The sequence below is a fragment of the Stigmatopora argus genome, chromosome 16 (assembly GCF_051989625.1).
Source record: "Stigmatopora argus isolate UIUO_Sarg chromosome 16, RoL_Sarg_1.0, whole genome shotgun sequence".
Lineage (NCBI taxonomy): Eukaryota > Metazoa > Chordata > Actinopteri > Syngnathiformes > Syngnathidae > Stigmatopora > Stigmatopora argus.
This window is the reverse complement of record NC_135402.1, coordinates 4,014,838-4,039,034: the sequence shown is the minus strand read 5'-3', so window position 1 is coordinate 4,039,034 and position 24,197 is coordinate 4,014,838. Positions and strand designations below refer to the sequence as shown.

At 39.4% G+C, this 24,197-nt stretch overlaps 1 protein-coding gene across 2 annotated transcripts in view; it reads right to left on the bottom strand.

Annotated features, from left to right (window-relative positions):
- Positions 1 to 235: 235 nt before the first annotated feature.
- The window catches only part of cacna1bb (calcium channel, voltage-dependent, N type, alpha 1B subunit, b), a 69,389-nt gene continuing 45,427 nt past the window's right edge, over positions 236 to 24,197 (bottom strand). For both annotated transcript variants that reach the window (XM_077623341.1, XM_077623342.1), the window contains 23 exons: positions 20,977 to 21,073; positions 20,124 to 20,284; positions 19,846 to 19,995; positions 18,937 to 19,138; positions 18,481 to 18,645; positions 18,215 to 18,325; positions 16,801 to 16,884; positions 15,064 to 15,180; positions 14,434 to 14,499; positions 13,839 to 13,930; positions 13,616 to 13,766; positions 13,399 to 13,526; positions 11,441 to 11,537; positions 9,734 to 9,839; positions 9,497 to 9,604; positions 9,272 to 9,381; positions 9,017 to 9,192; positions 8,714 to 8,843; positions 8,508 to 8,618; positions 7,343 to 7,381; positions 6,117 to 6,387; positions 4,157 to 4,380; positions 236 to 3,395 (listed from right to left, as the gene is read on the bottom strand). In XM_077623341.1, coding sequence (XP_077479467.1) covers positions 2,838 to 3,395; positions 4,157 to 4,380; positions 6,117 to 6,387; positions 7,343 to 7,381; positions 8,508 to 8,618; positions 8,714 to 8,843; positions 9,017 to 9,192; positions 9,272 to 9,381; positions 9,497 to 9,604; positions 9,734 to 9,839; positions 11,441 to 11,537; positions 13,399 to 13,526; positions 13,616 to 13,766; positions 13,839 to 13,930; positions 14,434 to 14,499; positions 15,064 to 15,180; positions 16,801 to 16,884; positions 18,215 to 18,325; positions 18,481 to 18,645; positions 18,937 to 19,138; positions 19,846 to 19,995; positions 20,124 to 20,284; positions 20,977 to 21,073 — 3,454 coding nt within the window. In that variant the 3' untranslated portion in view covers positions 236 to 2,837. The remainder of the gene's footprint in view (positions 3,396 to 4,156; positions 4,381 to 6,116; positions 6,388 to 7,342; positions 7,382 to 8,507; positions 8,619 to 8,713; positions 8,844 to 9,016; positions 9,193 to 9,271; positions 9,382 to 9,496; positions 9,605 to 9,733; positions 9,840 to 11,440; positions 11,538 to 13,398; positions 13,527 to 13,615; positions 13,767 to 13,838; positions 13,931 to 14,433; positions 14,500 to 15,063; positions 15,181 to 16,800; positions 16,885 to 18,214; positions 18,326 to 18,480; positions 18,646 to 18,936; positions 19,139 to 19,845; positions 19,996 to 20,123; positions 20,285 to 20,976; positions 21,074 to 24,197) is intronic.

The following is a 24,197-nucleotide window of genomic DNA, read 5'->3' as shown; positions in this document are numbered from 1 at the left end:
CAGAAATCCCAAATGTTTGTTACAATAAAGTTGAAATGTCTTTACATTACTACTTGTATTCATACATTTCTTGATCATTTCAATAAATAATCAAAATAAATAGACTAATAGTAATAAAATATATGATAATAATGGCAAATATGTCGCTTTTTTAATGACCTAAAAGTAGACATTTGTTTTAAAAAATGCAACAACAAAAACTTTACTGGCACTGATGGGACTTCAGGATTTGAAGTCAGATATTTCATAATCATTGTTTATTCAAGGATTTATACTCATACAAAATTGGTACAGTTTGACTGTCTGTGCAGGAGACAGCCAAGTAACAGATCAGGCAGCAAAGGATTGAGACACTTTAAAACCACTCTGCAAAAAGATTTCCACTTTTTTGGGAGGGTGGGGATTTGTGGAAACTTTGTGACAATGGTATTCAAGTTCATTTAGTTTACACTCCGGTCGTGTAAAGCGTCAGAAATACACCAGGCAAATTATCAACGTTATGGACGTATTGAAGTCAAACAATGTCTTTTTTTTAAGTCATTTTTGCACATGCACATTTTTTTTTAAATAACATGCAAACAGTTAATGTCCAATGGGAAAGCTGGAGGAAATGATTATTTGGCACGCGCTTCATATTGGAGGTTGACCTATTTTTGAAGCACAAATCATACACAACCTAACTGGATGAAAATCAATCTTTGTAAAAAAAAAAAATTATAAACCAGCAATTTTGACTCAGCAAAACTTCCAACACAGTTGGCAATGATAAATGTCAATGTATAAGATTGATTTCTGATGCTGGGATGAGGACATAAGGAGTAAAATGTGATATTACACCCCTAAAAAACATTTTCATATGATGTCTCAGTATAAACACATCCATTTTTCATCATCTAGTTTGGTCTTGCTCCATACTGTAGCTTTCAAATGTATAAACAAAGAACATTTTGGGTGTGGGCAATCATCAAACAGCTCAATTTTACTAATAAATTCCTATTTTTCTCTTAAAATGGGCTTTCATTGTGACTAATTTGTGTTGAAGTGCCTTATTTGCCCTGAGAATTCTTGACAACATACGGTATAGTATTTCATAGTGGGACAACAAATACAATGAAACAAAGATCCAATTTTTTTATATACGCAGAATGACAAGTTAAAGATGAACAATAGTTGTTGCAAAGAAGGCATGCAACAAATTCACGCACACACGTTGACAGTTTCCTTTCTTTTGTTCATTTTTTGTTGTTGTTTTTTAAGAATTTGGAAAATATCTCCTGTTTGAAATTCGACTAAGACACTGGTTCCCGATCTTCATTCACATACAAACAATACTTAACATTCAACAAGACAATCACAACTTGATGGCTCTCCAAACAAACACAAAAGATAAAAAATAAATCATTCACAAAATACCGAGTCATTAGTTTGGATGCTATATTTGAGAATGGGAGTGAAGGATGGCTACATCCTAGTTTTAAACACCCATTTTCTTCATTAAATGAACATTTTTAGATTGTAAGAAGTACTTGCAGAGAACTCCATAGAGAAAGAATTGATTTACATTTGGGGTTTGTATGAAAACATTAAAGTCAATCCTTGAAAAGCTGCAATTTGATGAGTTGTGTTAAGTATATTTGTTTAATCAGTGGTTCAAAATGCTCATTTCTTAAGTCACATATTCTATGGCTGAAAAGATTAATTGTTTAGTTGCATTCATTGTGTGAAAATGTCATGTATTCCTTTGTTTTACTCATCCTGTGGGTATGATGAAAAAATAAATAGCAATAAATCAAATTAAAGTTAGGACCGACACCATACAAAAAAACAGTTTAGTGGACCCTTGAATATAAATTAGTTCCGTTTGAATGACATGTTGACAATTTGTAAAAAATGGCACTTTTCTCCTTATATTGTTTCAATGGGTTGGCAGTGTATCTGATGAAAACAGCCTTAAATAAAGTACTGACACTTTTTTTTTTACATGTTCAAGATCTCGGCATGCACTACATTGCTGACTTTGGATTTTTAATTTGAATTCAGCCACAAGACTTGGTCGGTATATCAAAATTGATCCTAGTTCTTCTGGATTTTTTTTTTTTTTTAATTTTCATGTATACCAGTACGACAGATTCAAACATCTTTCACGTTGTCCACTTTTTCTCAGCTGTGTACACGCTTACATGCTCGACTGCGTGTTCAACACAGACCACCCACTCCACAAGCCAAACTCCAGCTCACATCTTGTAAAATGAGGCACTTAGTATTCGGCCACATGTTGTTGTAAAATTGTTGTCTCAGTCACGCCCCCCCTCCCGTAATGGAACAATTCTTGGCCATGAAAATGGCATGTGTGTGTGTGTTGGCTTCTTTTGCCATAAAGCGACACTTTATGATCTTCGCGTTCATCCGAAAAGTTCCGAGACGGACGACAAAAATCATCTTGATCGGTCCGTATTGGCGCTAGCAAGGTGGAAATCGCTGACGGAATAAAGCATCCAGGTAGATCAAGATCGAGTCGAAAACATAGCTCTTTAAGATTTTGGCTTTTAGTCTTCAACACCACTGGCCAAGGCAAGAAATACTGAAGGGGTCTCCAAACTTGGGGTAGAAACAGGGTTGGAAAAAGTCGGCATTCTGTTTCCTTCAACAATTGTATAGGAAGGAAAGTCTCACGAGAATGCGGCCATGGCCCCCGTTGATAGCACTTTTCAACTGGCTACTCGTCCACTTTCCCTTTTTGACCAGCTCACGCGAGCTGACATGAGCAACACAGGCAAGCTGCTTCTTCTTCATCACTGAATGACAAACAAAAACCTCCCAAATTTTCCCATTTTTTGTTAGCACCAGTCCTCATCCTCTCTCTCCCTGAGGCTTGCCGTACTTCTGCCGCTTGACGCCGAGTTTACCCCAAAAGCAAAGTGGTAGCCATTGGGTACCACATCGGCACGCCCCGCCGCCGGGACGGGCGCGGCGGCGGCGGCGGCGGTGGGATTGTGGGAAGATGAGGATGTTGAGGAGGAGGTGGCGGCCGCTGCTCTGTGTGGCAAAAGCTGGCTGCTCACAGCATCCTGGAAGTCCTCTGCCTCTTCGATAAGGGCTTGTTGAGAACTTCCTGGCAGTTGCCGGTCTAGATTTGGGTCAGAACCGAGGCAGGTGACCGGTATGGGGGCGCGGTCGCTGTCCCCGCGCAAGTGCTCGTGTTCTGAACAGCCGCGGCTGACGCGACTGTGTTGTCCGGCTATGGTGGTGCTGGCCGCGGAAGAGAGGGGGGAGGAGTTTGCAGTCTTGTAGGCCACGGCGGGACGTGGAGTGAGGGGCGTTTGGGGGAGCTGTCGGCGACCGCGGACTGGCGTGCTCGAACCAGAAGGGACGGCTTTACCGCCTGTGCTACTATGCTGAAAAGGAAAAAACAACATTATTTGATACTTTCTTACGAAGTATGAAATTGGGTCTGCTACAGAACTTCCATTTTGGGGCTTGTTTCATACTGTGGCTTTATGTAAAATTGCGTGTGCGGTCGATTGGTCGCCGGTCTTTTGGTCGCCGTCTTTTGGTCACCGGTCTTTTGGTCGCCGTCTTTTGGTCGCCGGTCTTTTGGTCGCCGGTCTTTTGGTCGCCGGTCTTTTGGTCGCCGGTCTTTTGGTCGCCGGTCTTTTGGTCGCCGGTCTTTTGGTCGCCGGTCTTTTGGTCGCCGGTCTTTTGGTCGCCGGTCTTTTGGTCGCCCGGACCCAAACAACGGGCAACCAAAAGACCGGCAACAAAACACGGTAAAACAACACTGTCTGTGCAGCAATAAAAGCCAGCAATGGCCCTGAGCAGTTTCACTGAGCGGACGTGTGAGTATATAAGAGTTTGTATGTACATGTGTTGTCCCTTTAAGAAGCTACGTCAGTCAGGGTCTTAGCAAGTTCTCCAACAAAACACAATAAAAGTACGCGAAATTTGGAGCTTTTCTTTAGCCTAATAATTACCAGGGCATTAAGTATGACTAAATAGTAATTCGCAGTTTGTGTTTAGGGAATTTGAGCAACGATTTAAATGGTAATTATCAATAACTTTCTGGGCGACCAAAAGACCGGCGACCAAACGACCGAGTACCTAAAATTGATGGTTTAGGAAAAAAAAGCAGATTGATTGGGAAGCAAGTATAACTCACTTGTTTAAGTACGGAGGTGTCTTGTTCCTCCCCCGGAGATGTAGATCGGCTCGGGCCGGCGGACTTGGCGTGGCTCGTCTCCCTGGAGCCGTAACGCTCGCAGGAGTAGTAGCGTTGCTTTTCCCCAGCAGAGGAATGATGCCTTCTTTCCTGCGGACGACTTCGCTCGCGCTCCCTCGCTCGTTCCCGAGACAAACCTTCAGCCGAGGGGTCTGTGGATGAATCTATGAGAAGAAAAATTACAAAATTCTTCTAACCTTTTTCTTCTTGCTCGTCGATTAATCCTAGTTTTCGACAATGAACTCCAATTTGTTTTATTCTCACTATACTATGACGTAAATCTCTAAAGCAAAAAAAACGTTCTAATTTCTTCATAACTTTATCCTCATAGTTCAAATGCTTTTTATATGATCACTCCTTTGCCCTTGATTGATTCGAACTGTCTACGCCATAAAATAGTCACCTGTTAATGTCACATAATACATTTTGGGGGATAAATACAGCTTAAAAAGTAATATAAGATGTTGGCAGTCAGAGTGAAAAAAAATCAGACATAAGTCGCATTTCAGTCGAAGGTCCAGACAAACTATAAAAGAAAACATGTGATTTATAGGTCAGAAAATCCAGTAATTGAAATAAAGCTAATTATCCTCAATGGGTTTTTATTGGTTTAAAGATGGAACCTTCCTGGGAAGCGCCTCAGATGTGTATTCCTGTACTAAACGAACAAAACTGACAGTAAAGCATACGATTGGAAAAGACAAAAGCCTACACTCAATCCAGATTTTCGGACCATCTACCTAACTTCAAATTCTTATAGGAAGACTGTTGACTTCATGTAGTAATTCTGACCTTGCTGTAAAACATGTTCCTTAGATGAGCGCTAAAACATTCTCCTTTTCCAAGGTTATGCCCAGGAACGATGATGTGGAGAAACAAACCAGATGTCTTCACAACCTTTGCTGATGTCTTACTATTCTACGTGCACAAATGTGCCAATGCTATGCAAAAAATTGCAAATCTGTGTATATGCGTATATGAGCATCACCCAGTTTAGGGTTATTTGGAGGTGGACTCAAAAGTCTCTCCCCACATACCAATGACGAGCCGTGATGACAGAATGACACCTTCTTTATCAGGCTCAACATCCTCCCCAAGTCAACTTCATATAGTGCATAAAAGAGCCTCTGTTTTATGTCTTCCCAAACCTGATAAATGCACATGCCTATTTATAAAGACAAAACCAGTAGTGTTATGCACAGAAGGCAAACAGAACTACAACTAGACTATTCAAAGTCAACAAATCGAGACCATAGCACATAGTAATCAAACTATATTGGTGTAAAATACAGTTTTCAAGACATACATTTATTGTTTAAATGGACAGAGGAATATTCTTAACTTATTTGGCCTGAGTTACGAATGAATTGGTTTCTCAAATTGTTTTCCAAATGTATGCATGTACGTACTGTAAAGTAGAGATTTGGGGAGAGAAGACATATACAATAGCATGTAAAAAAAATGTGGCTTTTGACTTTTGCTGTCTGGTGTTTGTTGACGATGTTAACATCCACGCCGGCGTCCCTCAGGACAGCCGCGCTGAGAACCACAATGTACTCCAAATTTGACAAAACTATAAACTTACTCAGCAAGTGCAGAACAGACCACACAATATGTGTAAGAGAGAAAAAGCAGACATTATGGTAAAAGAGGAAAAATAGGCTAAAATGAGATGTAAATTTTGGTCAGTTAAAACAATGAGAGGAATTCATGAAAAAGTGCAAATTAGGCTATTTGGGTGCTGAGGTGAAAGGTCAAAAAGGTCAGAAAAGGTATTTTGCGAAAACCCTGATGATAAATTGGCCTTTTTAACCAAATTTAGAGGGTAGTTTATTTGATAAGAATAGAAAGGGTCAAAGGTCAAACGTATAAATAGTATAAATAATAATTTTGTACTTACCAACAGTACTGGGCTGTTGCACTGAAGTTGCTCTGTCGAGGGACTTCTGTTTTTTGTCTTTGTCCTTGTCCTTGTCCCTGCGTCGGTGGCAGCGATGGTGGTGATGGTGGTGATGGACTCGGTCCTGGCCTTGGACCGGTCCGGACCCTGCTGATGATTGATGCTGGGTCGGTCGTATCAGGTTGTATTCCTGAAGAACAACTTCCTGGTTGTGCTGTGGGGGGGTCAGCGAAGAAGCTGAACGTCTTATGGGACTGAGGTCAACGATTGGCTGCAAAGGGAAACGATAAAGAAACAATTTAGCGCAATGTGGAACGGTGGCGTATCCCTTTTTTTTATTCCCCTCGATACTAGTTTGATATAAATTTAACAATATGTTTCAATCTTCTTTGATTAGCCAGTGGCTTGAAAATATGGTACTGGTCATTTAAAACATTTTAAAATACCAAAAGTGGTTCTGACTGAACGAATTGTGCACATGCTTTTTACAACTTGCACAAAGAAGATTTGTAATGATAAAATATGATAAAATATATTTAAAATTTAGTTCGATATACAGACAGAAACCGTTCTGTATTTCGACTCCAAAATGAGGAATACTGATCACAAATTCTTAACATTTTATATATTTTTAAGTAAAATTTTTAATCAAAGATTGAATATTCCATTCAATATTAGTATATTCATATTACTATATTTTTTGTGTGCTCCTATTCCAGTGGACAACCAGTACAGACACTCACGGAAGACAATAGTACAACACAGAGAATACGATTAAGAAATAATATTACCTATGTTGTCTTAAAATGATACTGCAATGATTCAGGGTGAACTTCAATGACTTTGTTTTATGTTGCAGAAAAACATGATTAATAGAAAGAGCAACTTTTGCCTGTTTTCTGAGCAATAAATGAGAGGATATTGTAATTGCAAAGCAGGAAAACAGGGTCACTGCCCCCACTTTGGTTCAGTCGCACACAAATACACAAAAGATTTACAGAAAACTACATGCTACTATTTTCACACACACACTACCACACACCTAGTATCGAACGGTGCTGAAAACCAGCACAAAGGACCGAAGATTAATATTTTCTTGACGTAACCTGAGCCATAATGCTGCAATTAGCCGCGTCACTTGGGATGACAGAAGCTTACGGACACAAAGACGGACATTACAGGAGAAAGGAGAGGAAGAGAGAGGTGGCACAACAGGTGGTACATACTGCCAGGTGGGTCCCAGGGGCGTGGCGAGGGTGGCTCCGCTATCAGACAGCACACACAAAAGGGAGTTGGGCAAAATATTAGCAATGAGCATTCAAATTAGGGGAAAAAAGCGAAAAGGCAGAGGCGGCCAGACGGAGGAAATTAAAGGTTGGCACCATCTTAGAAGAGATTTTTTTTTTGTTAAGTCATTGAAAATTCTATATAATTATCTATATTCTTTCATTTCTGCCACAGTTTCTTATCAAATTAGGCATGTTCGTTTGCTAGTATGACAAATTACACAAATGCGCATGAGTGTTAAGTGTATTGACCAACCATGAGAGATAACATGATAAAAAAATGATTTCAATGTAGTGTGGCTTATGTAAAGTATGTATGTTTACCCTAAAAATGCCAACCTCTTCTTCCAAAAAGCCCAAATGCAACATAAACATAGGAAAAGTGCATGTTAGGTGGCGTGGGAGAGCAGGGAGACAAAAAGCTCAATATCGACTAGCTAGGCACAAAAATAAATGTAAAAAAAATTTCATTCTCGATATGTCTTCTGCAAATAGAAAATCTCCTATAACTGTAACAATGGCATTAAAAAAAAATCAAGCAATTTGGATTAGAGAAAAGATGGCAAATCTGTGGAATGAAAATTTGTGATAATATCTCACAGTAAAAAGTACATTTTCAGTAGGAACACTTTCTTGCTACCGAGAAAATATGAATGCACAATGTTTACTAACCAAGTCTTGGAGAAAAAAGTTCCATATTCTTTGGTGAAAAATTGCAGTTAATATATTTATAGTATATATTTTCACATAGAATCTTTGCAGTCACACTACACTTTTTAATACACTGAAAATAGTAATTGATTGATTCTCATCTCTGAAACACTTTAAAGTTACGTATATTTCTTGGTTTAAAAAAAATCAAGAAAAACCTAACAGTTGAAATGGTGGAATGGTGGCAATATCTAGAATTAAAGCCTATAGAGCATGATTTGACCTTTAGAATAGTACACTAGTATATTTTGGTTCTGAAATTAATCACAGGTCTCCTAGAGTTATTCCAAAGACTTGTATCAGAGTAACCTGTTACTTCAGATGTATAGTTGGATGTAAAAGTTCAAATTTTGATCTCTTGACATTGAAATAATAGTCATAGCAAGGCACTTACATAATACTCTGCATTGAGTCGAGGCAGAGAAGCTGCTCTTCCGTGACCTTCCAGGCCGGGGTACATCTCCGTGTCTGAGATGTTCTCCACTGGCTTCATTTCAACCACTTCCTAAAAACAAAATAAGACGGCTCTTTATTTACTAATTATTATTTACGCATGCTGGTGTTTGTTTATTTTCTGCCATTAGGTGTATGTGTGTAAACCTTCGATCTTGTGGAATACTGCACATCTTCTGATTGGCCTCTTTCTAGTTTCCTCCGCCCTTTTGGTCTGAGCGTTACTTCACATACATCTCCAGACTGGGAATGCTTAATGTAACTCTTCTGGTCAAGACTGAACATAAAAAATGAATAGATTGAACAAATATGTCAATACTTATATATTTTTGAGGGGGGATTTCTGTAAGTTTTTTTTTTTTGCTTTAATCTGTTGTCTATTAAGTTGCCCACTTCATATATTTGACACCACATGCACAGTACACTCTGTTGCGGAGTGCAAACACTCACACTGTGTCCCTGTTCATGGAGGTGGTAGCGGTAGTTGTGATAGGAGGAAGAGGTGACATCTCCGTTTCTGATTCAGGATGGAGAGGCAGGAGTTGTTTGGGACTGACCATTGGAGGCTCGGCTTCTTTCATGTGGCCGATGGGAAGGATGGGGCGAAACAATGCCCCTAGTTTACTCTGCAAGACATCCAAATATGGTTGCAAAATAGGTGTATCACTAATTTTGGTGAAAGCCAGATTCATTTCCAGCTCTCACCGTAACTCCTCCTGAAGGATTCTGCTGCTGGAGTCTCTTGGCTCGATTTTGTTTATAGTAGTCAAAGATCATGTGAGCTGCATACACTTTGCCCACAGTCAGTTCATTGTCTGCAAAAAAGGAAGGGATTTTAGCAGTAGATGGCGCCACAATACAGTGACTGTGTTTTTTAATGATTATTAATATTATTACTTTTACTTGTTTCCCCTGGAATCAAGGTCTTACATTTATGTGGCGTCACCAGAAGGTCAATAGTCTTTTGTGACAAACTGGGCCAGACCCTGTTTAGTTCTCGTTTCAGGTCCATGTCACATATATGCTGTGCCAAAACACCTGTGAATGGAAAATGGTTGGATGAAATGTAGTTTACATTGTCATTTTTAGTCGTAGTTGTTGTAAAATGATTAGTATGATCATTATATTCCATTCACATCCAAAAAAATGAAGCTTCTAGTCTCGTACCGGATGCAAGTTTGATCTCCAGGGCTGTGCGGATCAGAGCCATTAAGGTGGAGGTGAAATGCACTGTATTGTCATCTGCAATAGGCATGTTCATCCTTACCAAACGCTAATAGGAGTGGCAGAAAAAGAGGAAGTTTTATAAACATTTTTCCCCAAATTAAATGTAATGACAACAATATTGTTTAACTGAGCTGTGTTAGTTATTGATAGACTACAAAACAAAGAAATGTTATACAAATATTATCACTATGAAGCTCATTGAAGTGCTAAAATGACAAAATATTTGACTGTAAAATATGGGCTTACTCTGCCAAATGCTAAACCGTTGTTATTTTTACCAGTAATGATTGGAAACCCATAACTTGACAACACGTCGTATTATACTGGCCATGCAGATTTCAAATAGGACAGACATTGACATTGAGGCAGGCAGGGTGGGACATGCAATATCTGCATGATCTTTGAAGCATTAGAAAGAGGCAGGGGGGAAAATAAATAATAGACAACGAGAAAGATAAAGTAAAGTAAAGTGAGGTGGGAAATAATGAGAAAGAATTTCTTGTGCAGAGTATGGGAGGAAAATCTTGCACCTTTCTCTGAGAAACAACAGCAGAGCGTCAATTGAGGACACGAGTAGCAGATAACAAAAGCAACTTATTGTACAAATGGGTAACAACACCCAAAATAAAACCACAGGGGATATTCTAAAAGTCTTAGTGTCTGATTCCCAATAAAAGACCGACTGTCTGTTAAATTTCAATTCCATATTAAATAAACCTTTAGTCCTGAGAGTGACTTTGACCCAAGAACGGAGTCTGAAACTGGTCTGAGCCAACAATCTTAGCTACTAGTCCAAAATCTAGTCTTCTGAAGTAATGACATTGCGACTTCTGACATGAATCATCTCTGATTTAAATTGTCATAGACCTGTCCTAAAACTGACATGTGATTTTGTGTCATTAATGCACCGTATTTTTCGGACTATAAGTCACACCTGATTATAAATCGCAACTGCCAAATAAAATCCAATGAATAGGTATAAAAATAATAATAATAAAATAAAATAAAACGATATATAAGTCGCACTGGAGGATAAGTCGCATTTTTTAGAGGGATTTTTTGTTTGTTTTTCAGAACCCAAGAACAAACATGCATTAAAGTAACAATAGTAAAACAGAGAGAAAAAAAATACAGACTTTTATTTACCTAACAGTTTGTCAGATAAGTATAGCCAATAAAAATGTTTTTTATAATAAAGTAAATAATAAGTATTCCGGAAAATACGGTAGCTAAAAGTCATGGGTTTTGAATGAGAGAGGAAGTGGGAAAACCACGCAAACTTCACAGGGGAGGACTACACTCACATTTTGGATACAAAATCTCTCAAGTATAAGGCCAACTTCAACACAATAAGATTATCTTGCAATTAAAGTTACATTTCCAGTTCTGATTTTTCTCATTTCTTCCCTACTCCGCGTGAAAAATACCTGAAGCCAATGTATAGACCGAAATCATTCTTTTCAAAGTACCCTGACAAAGAATGACAATGCTCTGGGGCCTCACGGGAAAACAAGATACATCAGCAGCCCGGAAGATTCTGAATGTGACACACTGACAGAAATTGGATGGTGTTTGACAGCTAGAAGCAAGAAACCAGCAGTGACTGAACGAGGCAGAGGAAAGATGGCAGTGGGGGAGGGTTTCTACCTTATAGGCGATGCGGGGTGGGCATTTCTTTCCCAAACCTAGAGGAGGGGACATGTCTCGAAGCATCTCGTACATATCACGATAAGTCATGCGGCCACTTTCCGGAGGTAGGAATGGAGATTTTCCATGGGTGATATGAGAACAGCAAAAAATAAAAAATAAAATGGCAGGGAGGGGGGGGGAGGAGAAGAGACACAGAAATCCTTGTTATTAAGATTTCCAGGATATCATGATGTGGAATCCTTGTCAGATCGAAGGATTCATAAATGGATCCCAGAGGTGTTGGGGAGAAGGTTCTGGAAAACAACCTGGATGGAGGGATCCCATTGAAAGTTATGCATTACAAAGATAGAGTGCCATTCTGTGCTAAATGAATACTCCACTGTTTCGAGAAGAAAAGCCCAGGACTTTCATTTGGAAGTGAAATTTCTTATGTGATCAGTTGTTATGTTGCCCAGATGTTCTCTGGCTCACACAAAGTCAGTGTGTGGAATACACGGGTTTTAATCAACGGTAGTGATTTGATTAAACGCACAAAGTTGATCATTTCTGGGTTTCACGTGCACTATCTATTTGCATTGTGCCTGTCAGAAGGATTGGATTGGGCATATTTAGCCTTAAATGAGATAAAATCTTGAATATCATTGCCATTTACAGCAATAGACGTCCAATCCAGTTGGACGTCAATGACAGCCAATGAGTTAATACTTAAAAATTCCATTTTGAGCCTCGAAAGGTGACGTCAAAAATGAAAATATCACTTTACCTAGTGGAGTATTCATTAAAGTTGCCCTTTATCTATTAATGCCAAACTACAGTAGCAGTTGCCAATGTGGAAACAAAGCTCACAAAGCTCAAATATCAGAGTAAAAATAATTAAACCAATATATTTCAAGTTCAAATTTGAGCTTGTATTGTGGCGTTGTTTCTTAAGACTTGCCATGGTTAGCTTGTGAGCATGCTGGTTAGTAAAGGGTCAATGCATATTTGTATGCATGTATGTCCCTTGGGTTTTCTAGCACCTCAGGAAATGAAAACAGACAGTCACAGTCCCTTTTGAAAACAAAAGGACTGTGACGGAGTGCAAACCTTATAGGCCACCCTGTTTGGGCACTTCTTCCCCAGCCCCAGGGGAGGCGAGATAAAACGTAACAATTTGTACATATCTTGATAGCAAATCCTTCCACTGAAAAAGATAAAACATGATCAATGATGTTAGGCAAGAGGCCTTGAAATGTTCGTGCCTGAACCAAGAACTTCGACGGTGAAGCTGAAAATATTGGACATCACATGATTCAATATTGACATTCAATACATCAATGTTTTAGTTTTGGACCGTTCATGTAAGAACGTGTTGACTTTTTACAGTGTATACTTCCTCTGTATTAAATGTAGTCTACAATATCCAAAAATAAGTTTTTCACATTCATTTATATTATACTACACATTAGGATGTTAAAAAAGTAGGTACTAGTAGATTTTATTGCTTTGATTTACTTTAGCCTTCGTAAAAACACGCAAAAAGTGTCTTTAACATCCAACACTAAATAAAACTCAAATAATTCACGTAGTGCAACAAAATAATTCAATCACTTTTGTCAAAAAAAATTAAAACTCACTTTTCCGACTCACAAACAAGCCTCCGGTAAATCTTTTAGTTGAAATTCACCTCTAAAATATGTAAAGTTGAAAATGTCTTCCCTCCACACCGCTAACATCTTTCGATGTTTCGAGGGGATGTTTTCTGGATTTACATGCATCAGGCTTGCTGGGCTGGGGGCTTGTCACCCCTCTCAGCTGTAACAGGGCTCAGGTTGTCACTCACCCTGCTGCTCTTGCTAAAACTGGTTTTTTTTTTATCCCCCACGCTCAAAGGCATTCGGCTGTAACACTGAGATCCTTAACACAATAGCCTTTTGAAGCACATTCCTATAAAAGAGATCAACCGAACTACCCACCATGCAGCCGGGTCGTACTCGCCCCATACGCGAATAAACTCATCCAGGTGATGAGGACCCAAGATGGAAGCATCCCGGGTCAGATACTCAAAGTTGTCCATGATGACGGCAACGAATAAGTTTAGCATCTGGTCAAAAGGGGGAAACACATACGACGACAAGGCTTGTAATGTGTGGAAATCCGCTTAAAAATGACATGTATTTTTGGCGTACTCACCAAAAAGGAGCAGAGGAAAATGAAAGAGACAAAGTAAAAGTAAGCAAAGTCACTTCCACAATCCTTTTCTGCATTTCCTGAGAGTTTGTCACATGATCGATTGCTTAGACATGAAAGCATGATCTCGTGCCACGCTTCGCCCGTTGCACTCCTGCCAAATGGAACAAAATACCAAACAGAAATGCATAACGTGAACACAGTGCAGCGATTACGCGTCGAATACCTGAAGAGGAGCGTTAAAGCCTGGAAAAAGGTCTGGAAGTTGTTGTGGTGATTTATTGCCGTCTCCTCGTTCAGCTCGATGTTACCAAACACCTGCAATGGAAGTGCAAGTTTTATATGAAAAACTAACCACAACAACACACACTACTACTCAGTGGTGTGCAGTCAGGTTCTTGAAGGCCTTCTCTGCTGGCCTAAGAAATATCTGAATCACAGACTGTTGTTAATTATATTTTGTCCATGAATACTTATTAAATAATTAATAATTAAATAAAATAATAAACGTATGCCAGAAATACGACAGGACAGGCTCAACTTTCAGCATTAGCTTTGATATTGTGTACAGTTAAAAATGATTTTTGGTGAGTAAAATATGGCTATATTCCTAAATAATATTTCAATTGTAGGAGGCTATTATTGATGATTTTTTATGTGTCGCAGCTGTAGCTGCAGTAGAGGTTTTATAGCCATAAAATAGTTTTTGAGGGTTGGATTGATTCCGATAGAAGGCGCTACTAGAAAATGCACGGACCGCCACTGCTAGTACTAGAGGTTATTCTTTTTTTTTTCTTAAAAACTACAAAACAATAACGTACCTGCATTCCAATGATGGCATAGATGAAGAAAAGCATGGCAATGAGGAGGCAAACATACGGCAGGGCCTAAAAACAACAGCAAAAATTCATTTTAAATCATTTTACGGTTTATAACACAACTACACTTGCCACTACACTCTTAGTTAACAATCCAAATATTTCATTTTTCATACCCAGGTTGATTCTTTTACATTTGCTGTCATTTTACAGTGCAAGTTTTGTCCATTTTTGTGCAAAAAAAGAGCTGTCACCCCCGCGGCGTTAAACCCGTTATAAATTCCGTCGCCATGCATTTTGAATTTGACTTCTTCGGGGATTTAAAAAGGGAAATCCAGCACTGACTGAAAATCCAGCTGTACTCTTGTCTAAGTTGGTTTGCGACTTTATAAGGAGAAGATAGTTTGCAGTGCGCCTCTACAAAGTTTTAGCCTTCTATTTTCCTGATATTTTTGATGTTTATCTGTGAATGAATCACAAGTACATAAACTTACGGAGTTGCTTTGTTATCTTTGGGAGACATTCATCTTTGTATCTGCATTCTGAATGTCAATTTCATACAATCTGCCTTTCTGGTCGATTTTAAACGTGCATGGGGAAGTGACTGATTGGTCGCCGGGTTTGTTTGCTTACCTTGAAGGACTGAACAAAGGTCCACAGCAAAATGCGAATGGTGTAGCCCTGCCGTAGCAGTTTGATGAGCCGAGCCGCTCGGAACAGCCTCAGGAAGCTCAGGTTAATCATCTTGTCCTGGAGGAGACGAATTGGAACAGGAGAATGTTTACAAAGAAACAACTTGAGGACAAATACGGTTTCCCTTCATTTGTAGAGTAGGAACTACCTCCAAAAAAACATTTTTATATGGAAATATCTGGAAGCTAGACAAAGACAAGACAAAAAGTACTCACCAATAATGCAAGTTTGGAATTATCGTGCATGGAAAGTTTTTTTGCATCTTAGAAAACCCTGGCATTCTTGTACTGTATTTTCCGGACTATAATTCGCACTTATTGGTGGGCCGCACACTCATTCTCAAGCACAACTTTGATTATTTTCTCTTTCTCTGAGCACCAAAAGTCTGATAAGATGTGCCAATTTAGCCTGTTGTTCTCCATTATTGTTACTTTAACATATTTGTGTTCATGGTTTCTGATTGCCCAGCCAAAAGTGCGACAAATATATAATTTTTCCTCCTCATTGGTTATTCTTTGGCTGGTGCGACATATAGTCCGAAAAACAGGGTATATAGGACTCCTCCTGGGTACTTGCAGCTAGCCGCCAATGCTATTTTTATAAGTGTATCTTAACGACACTGGGAAATCTCTTTTTTTTGCCATCCTATAAATAGGGCCTTGCATAGCCCGTTGATTACCTTCATCAAAATAGCATCTTTCATATTCTCAGTAAGGTTTCCCATTGAGAAAACACGACTTTAGAAAAAAAACAAACCACTGGAAGGAGAAAAAAAATGAAAGAACCAACAGCTGACAAGAAAAGCCACTTACCGTCTGTGTCAGTTGTGACAAGGAGGGCAGAGTGAAGGCACAGGCGCCAGGAAAGACGTAGCAGAGGATGGAGAGAGTCACAAGAGAAACGGAGAAAGGAATGGGAGGGAAAAGAGACAAAGCGCAGACCAACAAATCACATGATGAGAAAGGCACACAAAGATAGAAACTGCATCCGCCACACGGAAAGCCACAACAACGCCTCGGTCCTCCGATCCGTCAATTTGTCCGATAATTGGTTCACTTCTCATGTACCGCTTGTTCTAACTGAGGGAATGAAGAGAGACTGGAATATTGCACTAAATATATCATGCACGCTCACATTGGTTATTTTCCATCAGTGGCCAAAATAGCAGATTTAAGGGCTGATATGGCTGAATTTGGAGTATTTTTTTTGTTTTTTCAGAATCGCTTTCTAAAAACCCAATTTTAATGAAGTTTTAAAACATATATCAAAATAAAATTTTGCAAATGTTCCCAACTCTGCTCACTTGAGTGAATATCATAGTCAATTTTTGTCGGAAATTCCAAACCATGCATAAACAATACCAAATAACGGCAATTTCTCTAGACTAGCTCAACTGAAATGGACTTATATGATGTATAAAATGCTGAGGGGTGCAGATGCCCATGGGAGGGTTCACTTGCACATCTGCGAGGGCACCATAATTGCTGTAAGGTTCATGCAGGCATTGGCGCAACATATGCTGCCACCCAAGATAAACAACTATCTGAAAATGCATGTACATATTTCCGCTCTGGTTGAATTGCTACTGCAGCTGCAGGCAGCCATCGTACATAAGCTAATGTCACCATTACGGGATTGGTGATGCTGAGGGATCACATGATGAGGTGCAGGTTTTACCTTAATCTCTGTCACCAGGATGTCTGTTATGCTTCCCAGGACTGTCACAAAGTCAAACACATTCCAGGCGGCTTTCAGGTAATTCTAGAATGTAAAAGAGCATTATGTTAAACAGTTCAGGTTTCATCTCAAAAAGAGTCCTATTTAGTCCCACTATCACATGAGAGACTCTTGACAAAGAATATTCCAAAATAATCAAGACTCACACAGATCAATAACAATGAAAATTGCAGAATGAAAATAATTCATGGAGCGTTTCGCTTCTGCATAGTTGAAACCGATGATGTAGTCAAAGGTAAGGCTTATCATCTAAAAATATGAAAACTGGGATTTTTTTAAAACTGGGATTAAAACTGTGTTTTGGATTTTTGGGGGTTTTATTTTTAAAAAGTGCATCAGTGTAGTCCAATCTATTAAATACTATAAAGTACCTCCCGAAGTGATAGTGGGATTAGATGACAGCTCTCGATTGAAATCGTTATTAATCTTTTCATACGAGGCTCATTTAAATTTGGTTATTGAGTCGTAATTCGACAACTATTACAAATAAAAACTTTCATCCACAATGATTTGCAATGAATAGAAGCTGAATAAAAGTATAGCCGGCCATTGTAAAAAAAAAAGGTCCCCGGAGGGCGTGGCTAAATGCATTCCGCAAACTATAGTACAACAGAGCAGGTGGGGTGAAATGGTGTGTAAAAGAGAATCAAATTAAGAAATGCAAGTACGCTTGAGAGAAAACACCTTGTGCAGGCCAGATGGCTCCATGCTGTGTTTAAATCCTACTCCTTAAATGTCCTCATTTGCATAAATATGTATATATATCTCTGCCTTAAATTCCAGACCTAAGACAATACTTTATAATAATGTTTTCACCCAAGTTGCTAATCTCTTTTAAAATTCACCATTGGAGTGCAGATTCAAAAGAGCTGACGATGTTGTAAAGCTCGTGTCAAAGTGGCGGCCCGGGGGCCAAATCTGGCCCGCCGCATCATTTTGTGTGGCCCGGGAAAGTAAATCATGAGTGCTGACTTTCTGTTTTAGGATCAAATTAAAATGAAGAGGATAGATGTATATTAAATGTCCTGATTTTCCCCCTTTTAAATCAATAACTGTAATTTTTTTATCAATTTTTCTGTGTTTTTAGTTCAAATATCCTTTTGTAAAATCTAAAAATATTTTTAAAAAAAAGCTAAAATAAACATTGTTTTAGATCTATAAAAAACTGAATATTCAGGGCTTTTAATCCAGTTCTTTTAATCCATTTATTTAAAAAAATCTAAATATTATATCTAAAATGGTCCGGCCCACGTGAAATCAAGTTGACACCCCTGTTGTAAAGCAATTGCAGTCATTTTAGCAGAACTAATAACAAACAAACAAAGTTTAAGAGTGTAAAAAAAAACATTCTTACCAAAGGACCAAAGGCAATAATCTTAAGGATGCACTCCAGTGTGAAAAGGGCAGTGAAGACAATGTTCAAGTATTTCAACATAGACTCATAGAGGTCCGGCGCTCCATAAAACTATGGAGAAAAGGAAGAACGTTAGAATCGCAATAAGTACACGAACCTCAACATTCTATCATCATCTTTCTGTGAGCTGCGCTCTGAATATTCTAGTATATTTCTTTAATATTCACCCACCCACAGGAGGAGTCTAGTTTTCATTTCTAACTCACCTTCATCATCAGGACCACCGTGTTGAGGGCAATCAAAGTCATAATGGCATATTCAAACGGAGGCGACACCACAAATTTCCACATCTTATACTGGAAGGATTGCTTGTTCTCCGGCATGTATCTGGTCAACGGCTTGGCATTTATGGCAAAGTCAATGCAAGCCCTCTGTTTGACAAGGAAAAATCACACAGAAAGAACCTGTCAGAAGCAAATGACTCGCTCATTTTTTGTTTTTTATCTGCCGTTAGACCATAAAAACAAAAAATGCTTGGTGATCACAAGCCAGTAAAGCAAAGACAAAAAGAGCCTGAATCCAAACTAGTCCTCCCGTGAAGAGAGGAAAACATTTTCCTGCGCTTTTTTTTTGGTTTGTTTATAAAACAGACGAGCGGAGCGCCCGCGGCAAAACGCGAATAGTTTAATCATGAAAGCAGATCGGAAAGGCCACTCGCATACCTCATTCTTCTCCAAGCTACACTCAGACATGGCTTTGTCTCCTTGCTCCTGGAAGGTAATGATAATCAAAGCCACGAAAATGTTGACAAAGAAGAAAGGGAAGACCACAAAGTACACCACGTAGAAGATGGATGTCTCCATGCGGAAACCCGGGCTGGGTCCCTGGTCCTCATAAGTGGCATCCACTGAGTGCTTCAGCACCCTGAAAGCAAGGATTAGCATTTTAATAGAGGATGGATACACACTTGCCATGTAGAAATAAACTGCAGCCATATTACGAGATACGGCTGACTAATTTTCAATCAATGACGAGATTCTTTCCTTTTATATTATTAAAAAAAACTAAATCCATTTGAACTGGGAGGATTGGCAGTGAACATTCCTTCGCTGCTAATCCTCCCGATTTAAATGACTTGCTCGTTTAATCATGAGAAACTAATGAGGTTGTTGAACGTACGGCCCGTGGGCCAGAAGTAGCCCGCTAAGGGCTCCGAACCGGCCCGCGGGGGGTGTGCGGACTAACGGCTTAGTTCTGTACGTACATAATTAAATGCTTTTATTGTTTTTTATTTTCGACACGGGCTGTCAAACTAGAATTTTGTGAGTTCTGTGATTGCGCTTTGCTCAATTTCTTATCCTTGGTTAAAACAGCACCTTCAATGGCAGCCAATGAGGTGATAGGGAAGCTTAAAATGCCTCAAAATCAGCAGGAAATAACCTGGAAATATTCAATGGCACCAACTAAGTTAACTTTTTGGGCTAAAAATGAATGAGTCTGTCCCACATGAGATCAAGTGGACATTAATATGGTCCACGAACCAAACCGAGTTTGCCACCTCCGTCCTAGAATGTCCGATTCTTGACACAGAGTTTGCCTGATTGACACGAGAATGATTTAAGTTCACTTACAAAGGCCAGCCTTCTCCCGTGGAGACGGTGAACAGCGTTAAGAAGGCCCAAAGAACGTTATCGTAGTGGAACTCGTATTTCTTCCATTCTCTGGGCTGAGCTTCGACATCACGTCCGCGTTCCACTTTGTCGTAATCTAAAAATTGACCCCTTTGCAAAACGAAATTGAGAGAGTAAAAGGAAAAATGCTTGACGGGATTGACTTGGATTGCGCTCACGATAAACTGTAAGAAACCTTTTATTGGCGGGTATCAAAAGAATCTGCGAAAATGATGTACCTGCAGTCTTTTTCGAGACCCTTGGACTCGTCCGTGCAGTAGAAGAACTTCCCTTTAAAAAGCTGAACGGCGATAACCGCAAAAATGAACATGAAGAGGATGTAGACGATGAGTATATTGAGGACGTTCTTCAGGGAATTCACCACACAGTCAAACACAGCCTGGAAAATACACGACACAAACGTCAGTCGTAAAGAGACAACCCCGGTTGTCCATTGTTTGTCCTTTTACTCCAATTTATCCCAAAACTTGTTTTGTGAGATGAAGTGCTTTGTGAATACAATGTGACATGTCCCCAAAGCAGCCTATAAATGATCTGATATGGATGAATAATCACAATCAAGCTTTTTTTTCTCCGCAAAGAGCGACTCATATAAATATCTCCCTCCCGTTTCCTAGCCTGCCCATCATTTTTGTTATCAGGGAAACCGTGTCAGCCTGCCGGCCTTCATTTTTCTCCCTTCTCTAACTTCTCTGAGCATAATCATCTTCAGAAAAATAAAATCTTTTCAGCATGCACAATCGGGAGTCACGCTATGATGGGAGTGTTATACGTCCTTCTCCAAAACAGAGCATTTTTTTTCTAAATCAAGATGCCCTGCAGACAACGCACAGTAAGTCATAATTTGCTTCATTGCAGGAATCCAGTCTGGGTTGGGTATCTGCAGTACTTCAAGATGGGGGGCCGAGTAACAGACAAAAATATAGGGACGATAAAGAACCCACCATTCCAGTGCTCATTTTCTACAAGGACACATAAAGCAGCTTCAGCAAAAAATACTATATACTTATTCCAAAATATTCCCTGATATAAACTTTTAAGCTGAAAGAGTGAAAGATTGCACGAGTATACCTTAAGTTTGGGCAGGCGTTTAATGGTTTTGAGTGGCCGCAAGACTCTGAGGACCCTCAGGGACTTAATGGTGTTGATGTCCTTGCCTTTTGTCCCTCTGTGGAGATTCAGATGACATTAAATTGAGTCAAACATGTTCATTAAAATGACCCCACGCTTCCGATCCGTGCCTGACCGCCGTACATCAAGTAAATGCTTCACATATAGTTGGAAATATATGATCGGTTAGTTGTGAACTACAGTCAAGGGGATGTCAGACAATCAGACAATGTTATTCTACAGCATCCGTGATTGCTTAAAATATTGTAAATGTTGGATGACGAACACGACAATGTTCATGCGGTTGTTTAATTTGCTTTGGAAATGTAAGAAACTCATCTATACTATGTTTTTCATACTTTTCACTTTTCAGACAGGAATACACATTTATTGTACTTCGCCCCATTGGAAGTATTAAACCAAAATATTTGCGGCGATGACAAAGCATTTCTGTATGAGATTTTACTACATACGTAAATGCTTATGAATTATCCAACGGAAGCATTCCAATACTTGACCCTAGATTCTGTAGAACAGCATTCAAATGTTCAACAACAACACCAAAATCGAGCAAAGAAGCAGCCTTTTGTCGAGGTCAGGCTTCTCTGCAGGAACCACTAACATGAAGACTTTACCTAATTTGTACCATTAATTGACAAAGTGTTTAAACCATCACTACCTCAAAAAATAATGTCGAATAACAGCAAAATAGAGTGAAATATATCCCGGAATTTGCAGACTACAAGTCACACTTTTTTCAAAGTTTGGCTGGGCCCCATTTTACTATTATACTTTAATGTATAATGATTGTTCTTGGTTTTTGTTCAATAAAAAAGAATAACTCCCTCCTAAAAATGCAACTTAAACTCCAGCACAACTTATATTTTTTTCTCCTTTTACTGTGCACTTTTTGGCTAGCAGGACTTATACTCCGATGCGACTTATACTCAAAGAAATCTATTAAAATTGCACGAATGTGCAAAAAAAATGGCATCTGATCAAGTACAAATACATAAATGAATAACAACTACTCCCTATAACAGAGTAGTAGAAAGTGCAACAATAAAAAGACATAACCAAGTCGCTAGGGAATCTTCCTCCAAAAATCTTACCAACCGCATGACAATAATACATAACCAATGAAAGAAGAGCGTAATGCTCCGTGAGACGCAACACATGGTCCAAAGGTAGGATAAAAGAAAGGGAGAAGAAGCATGGTTCCGTTATTTTACTCCCTCAATTCCAGTCTAAGTAAAAGACATGCACCTCGCATGCTCACATGACTGGACTACCTGGGCATGCAAGCTGAAAAGAAAATGCCAGCTCTTGTTATCGAAAGACGTTAACACGCCGAGATGCCAACGACTGCGTCTTCGTAGCTTTCAGGAGGTCGGCAGTGTTTTTTTAAAGCCTCGTTGTCACTTTTTACGAGTGGTCGACTCACAAAATTAATTTGACAGCAGGAGGATTAAAAACTAAAAGGGTTCCAAGCCCTTTTTAATTGCAATTCACACATCCCATATTAAAAGCGTGTTGACCTTCTGAAAGCTAGAAAATGGAACTCCCAATATTGTCTTCTTGTCTTGATGTCCAAATATTGGGGCAGGAGCTTTTTCTTTTTTTTTCCGACTAGGGAAAAGGAACACATGGTCATATCCCAAGAACCTTGGGATGGAGGCCAACAAAAAAAATAGACGGTCCGAATAGGTGGAAGAGTGAAGCAATCTTTGCTTCACGAAGAGGAAAGAAGGAAAGGAGTGAGGACAGGCAAAAAAAAGGTAGATAAGGACTGTTCCCACCTGGCCACGCTTTGTTCCGATCTGATGAGAAAAAGCAATCATAAGCGTACAAACACACAATGCTTTAACAACCAAACTCCTAAAAGGCCAAAAACCAAGGGCAAATGGATGGAGAGAAAAAAATACAAACAAGCCAAGAAGGCGAAAAGTTCAAGTGGATGAAAAGGCAAATGTCAAACTTTTCACACCCGCTGGAAATTTAAATAAAACGGTGACAGAGGGCAGATGCGATGACCCGAACGAGCTGACGATGAAAGGACGGCGTGACGGGAAAAACGTGTGGCATGACCAACGACATTCCCACTGCAAGGAGGAGGAAAAATCAGACTCCAGTGAGCAACGCCACAGTCTGGTGAGCAGACACCTTTCCGCTTTAGCGCCGCAGCACTTACGCACTAAGTCAACACCCCTCAAACTGTTAAAACAATAGTTTGATTCAGGAATAGTCCACGGCATTTATTCAACCCAATTCTATCTAAAACAATAAAAAAAGGCTTTTTTGGATTTATCTTAACAATACTTAACACGTGCTAATATCCATTCAAATGTCAATTTCCAAAACCACCTGCAGTTTGGATGTTGGTCATATCATACATTCTAAAAACGAGTTGATGAGGTCATTCGTGATGACTGGAGTGACCAAATGCTGAAAAGGAAGGGAGGCTGGTTGGTTAATGAAGGGCAAATTCATTCGTAGTTGCAGAGATACTGACAAGACTTCTTTTATTATCTTGTAAAGCGCAACAAGTATTTCGGTTTTTGTTTTTGCGGGCAGACATTTTGGGGAGGTTGACCAATGTCTGGGAACTACATTTCATCGGTACTGCTTTTAACCAACAAGAAATACACAGACCGGATTTTCACGACTATAAGGCGCACTTAAAAGTCTTAAATTTTCTCCAAAATAGACAGGTCGCCTTATAATCCAGTGTGCTTTATATATGGAAAAAAAGTTTGTCATTGATTGAGGGTGCGCCTTATAATGTGGTGCGCCTTATAGTCGTGAAAATACGGTATACTACAATAAAAAAGCTATTTTTGAGCCCAAACAAGCACACGCGTGTGCCAATATCTCTGCTCGTGACTGATATGAGTCAGACGAAAACATTCATTCCGCTGTGAGCTTGCCGAAGATAAATTGATTTTATCTGCGAATCATGGTCAGGAAGGAAAACAAACAATTCAAAGAGGACAGACAAGCACAGAGTGAAAGAGTGAAAGTTCAGGCATTACCCCATTAGGCTCCTGAAAGCAATCCAAGGCAGAAAGCCAGGATAGAGGGTGAAACGTGAAAAAGACACATACACAAGAATCAGCAACATGTAAAAGACAAAGAAGCATCAATTCAGAGTCAAGAAATAAAAAGAGGTCAAAGCAGAGTGA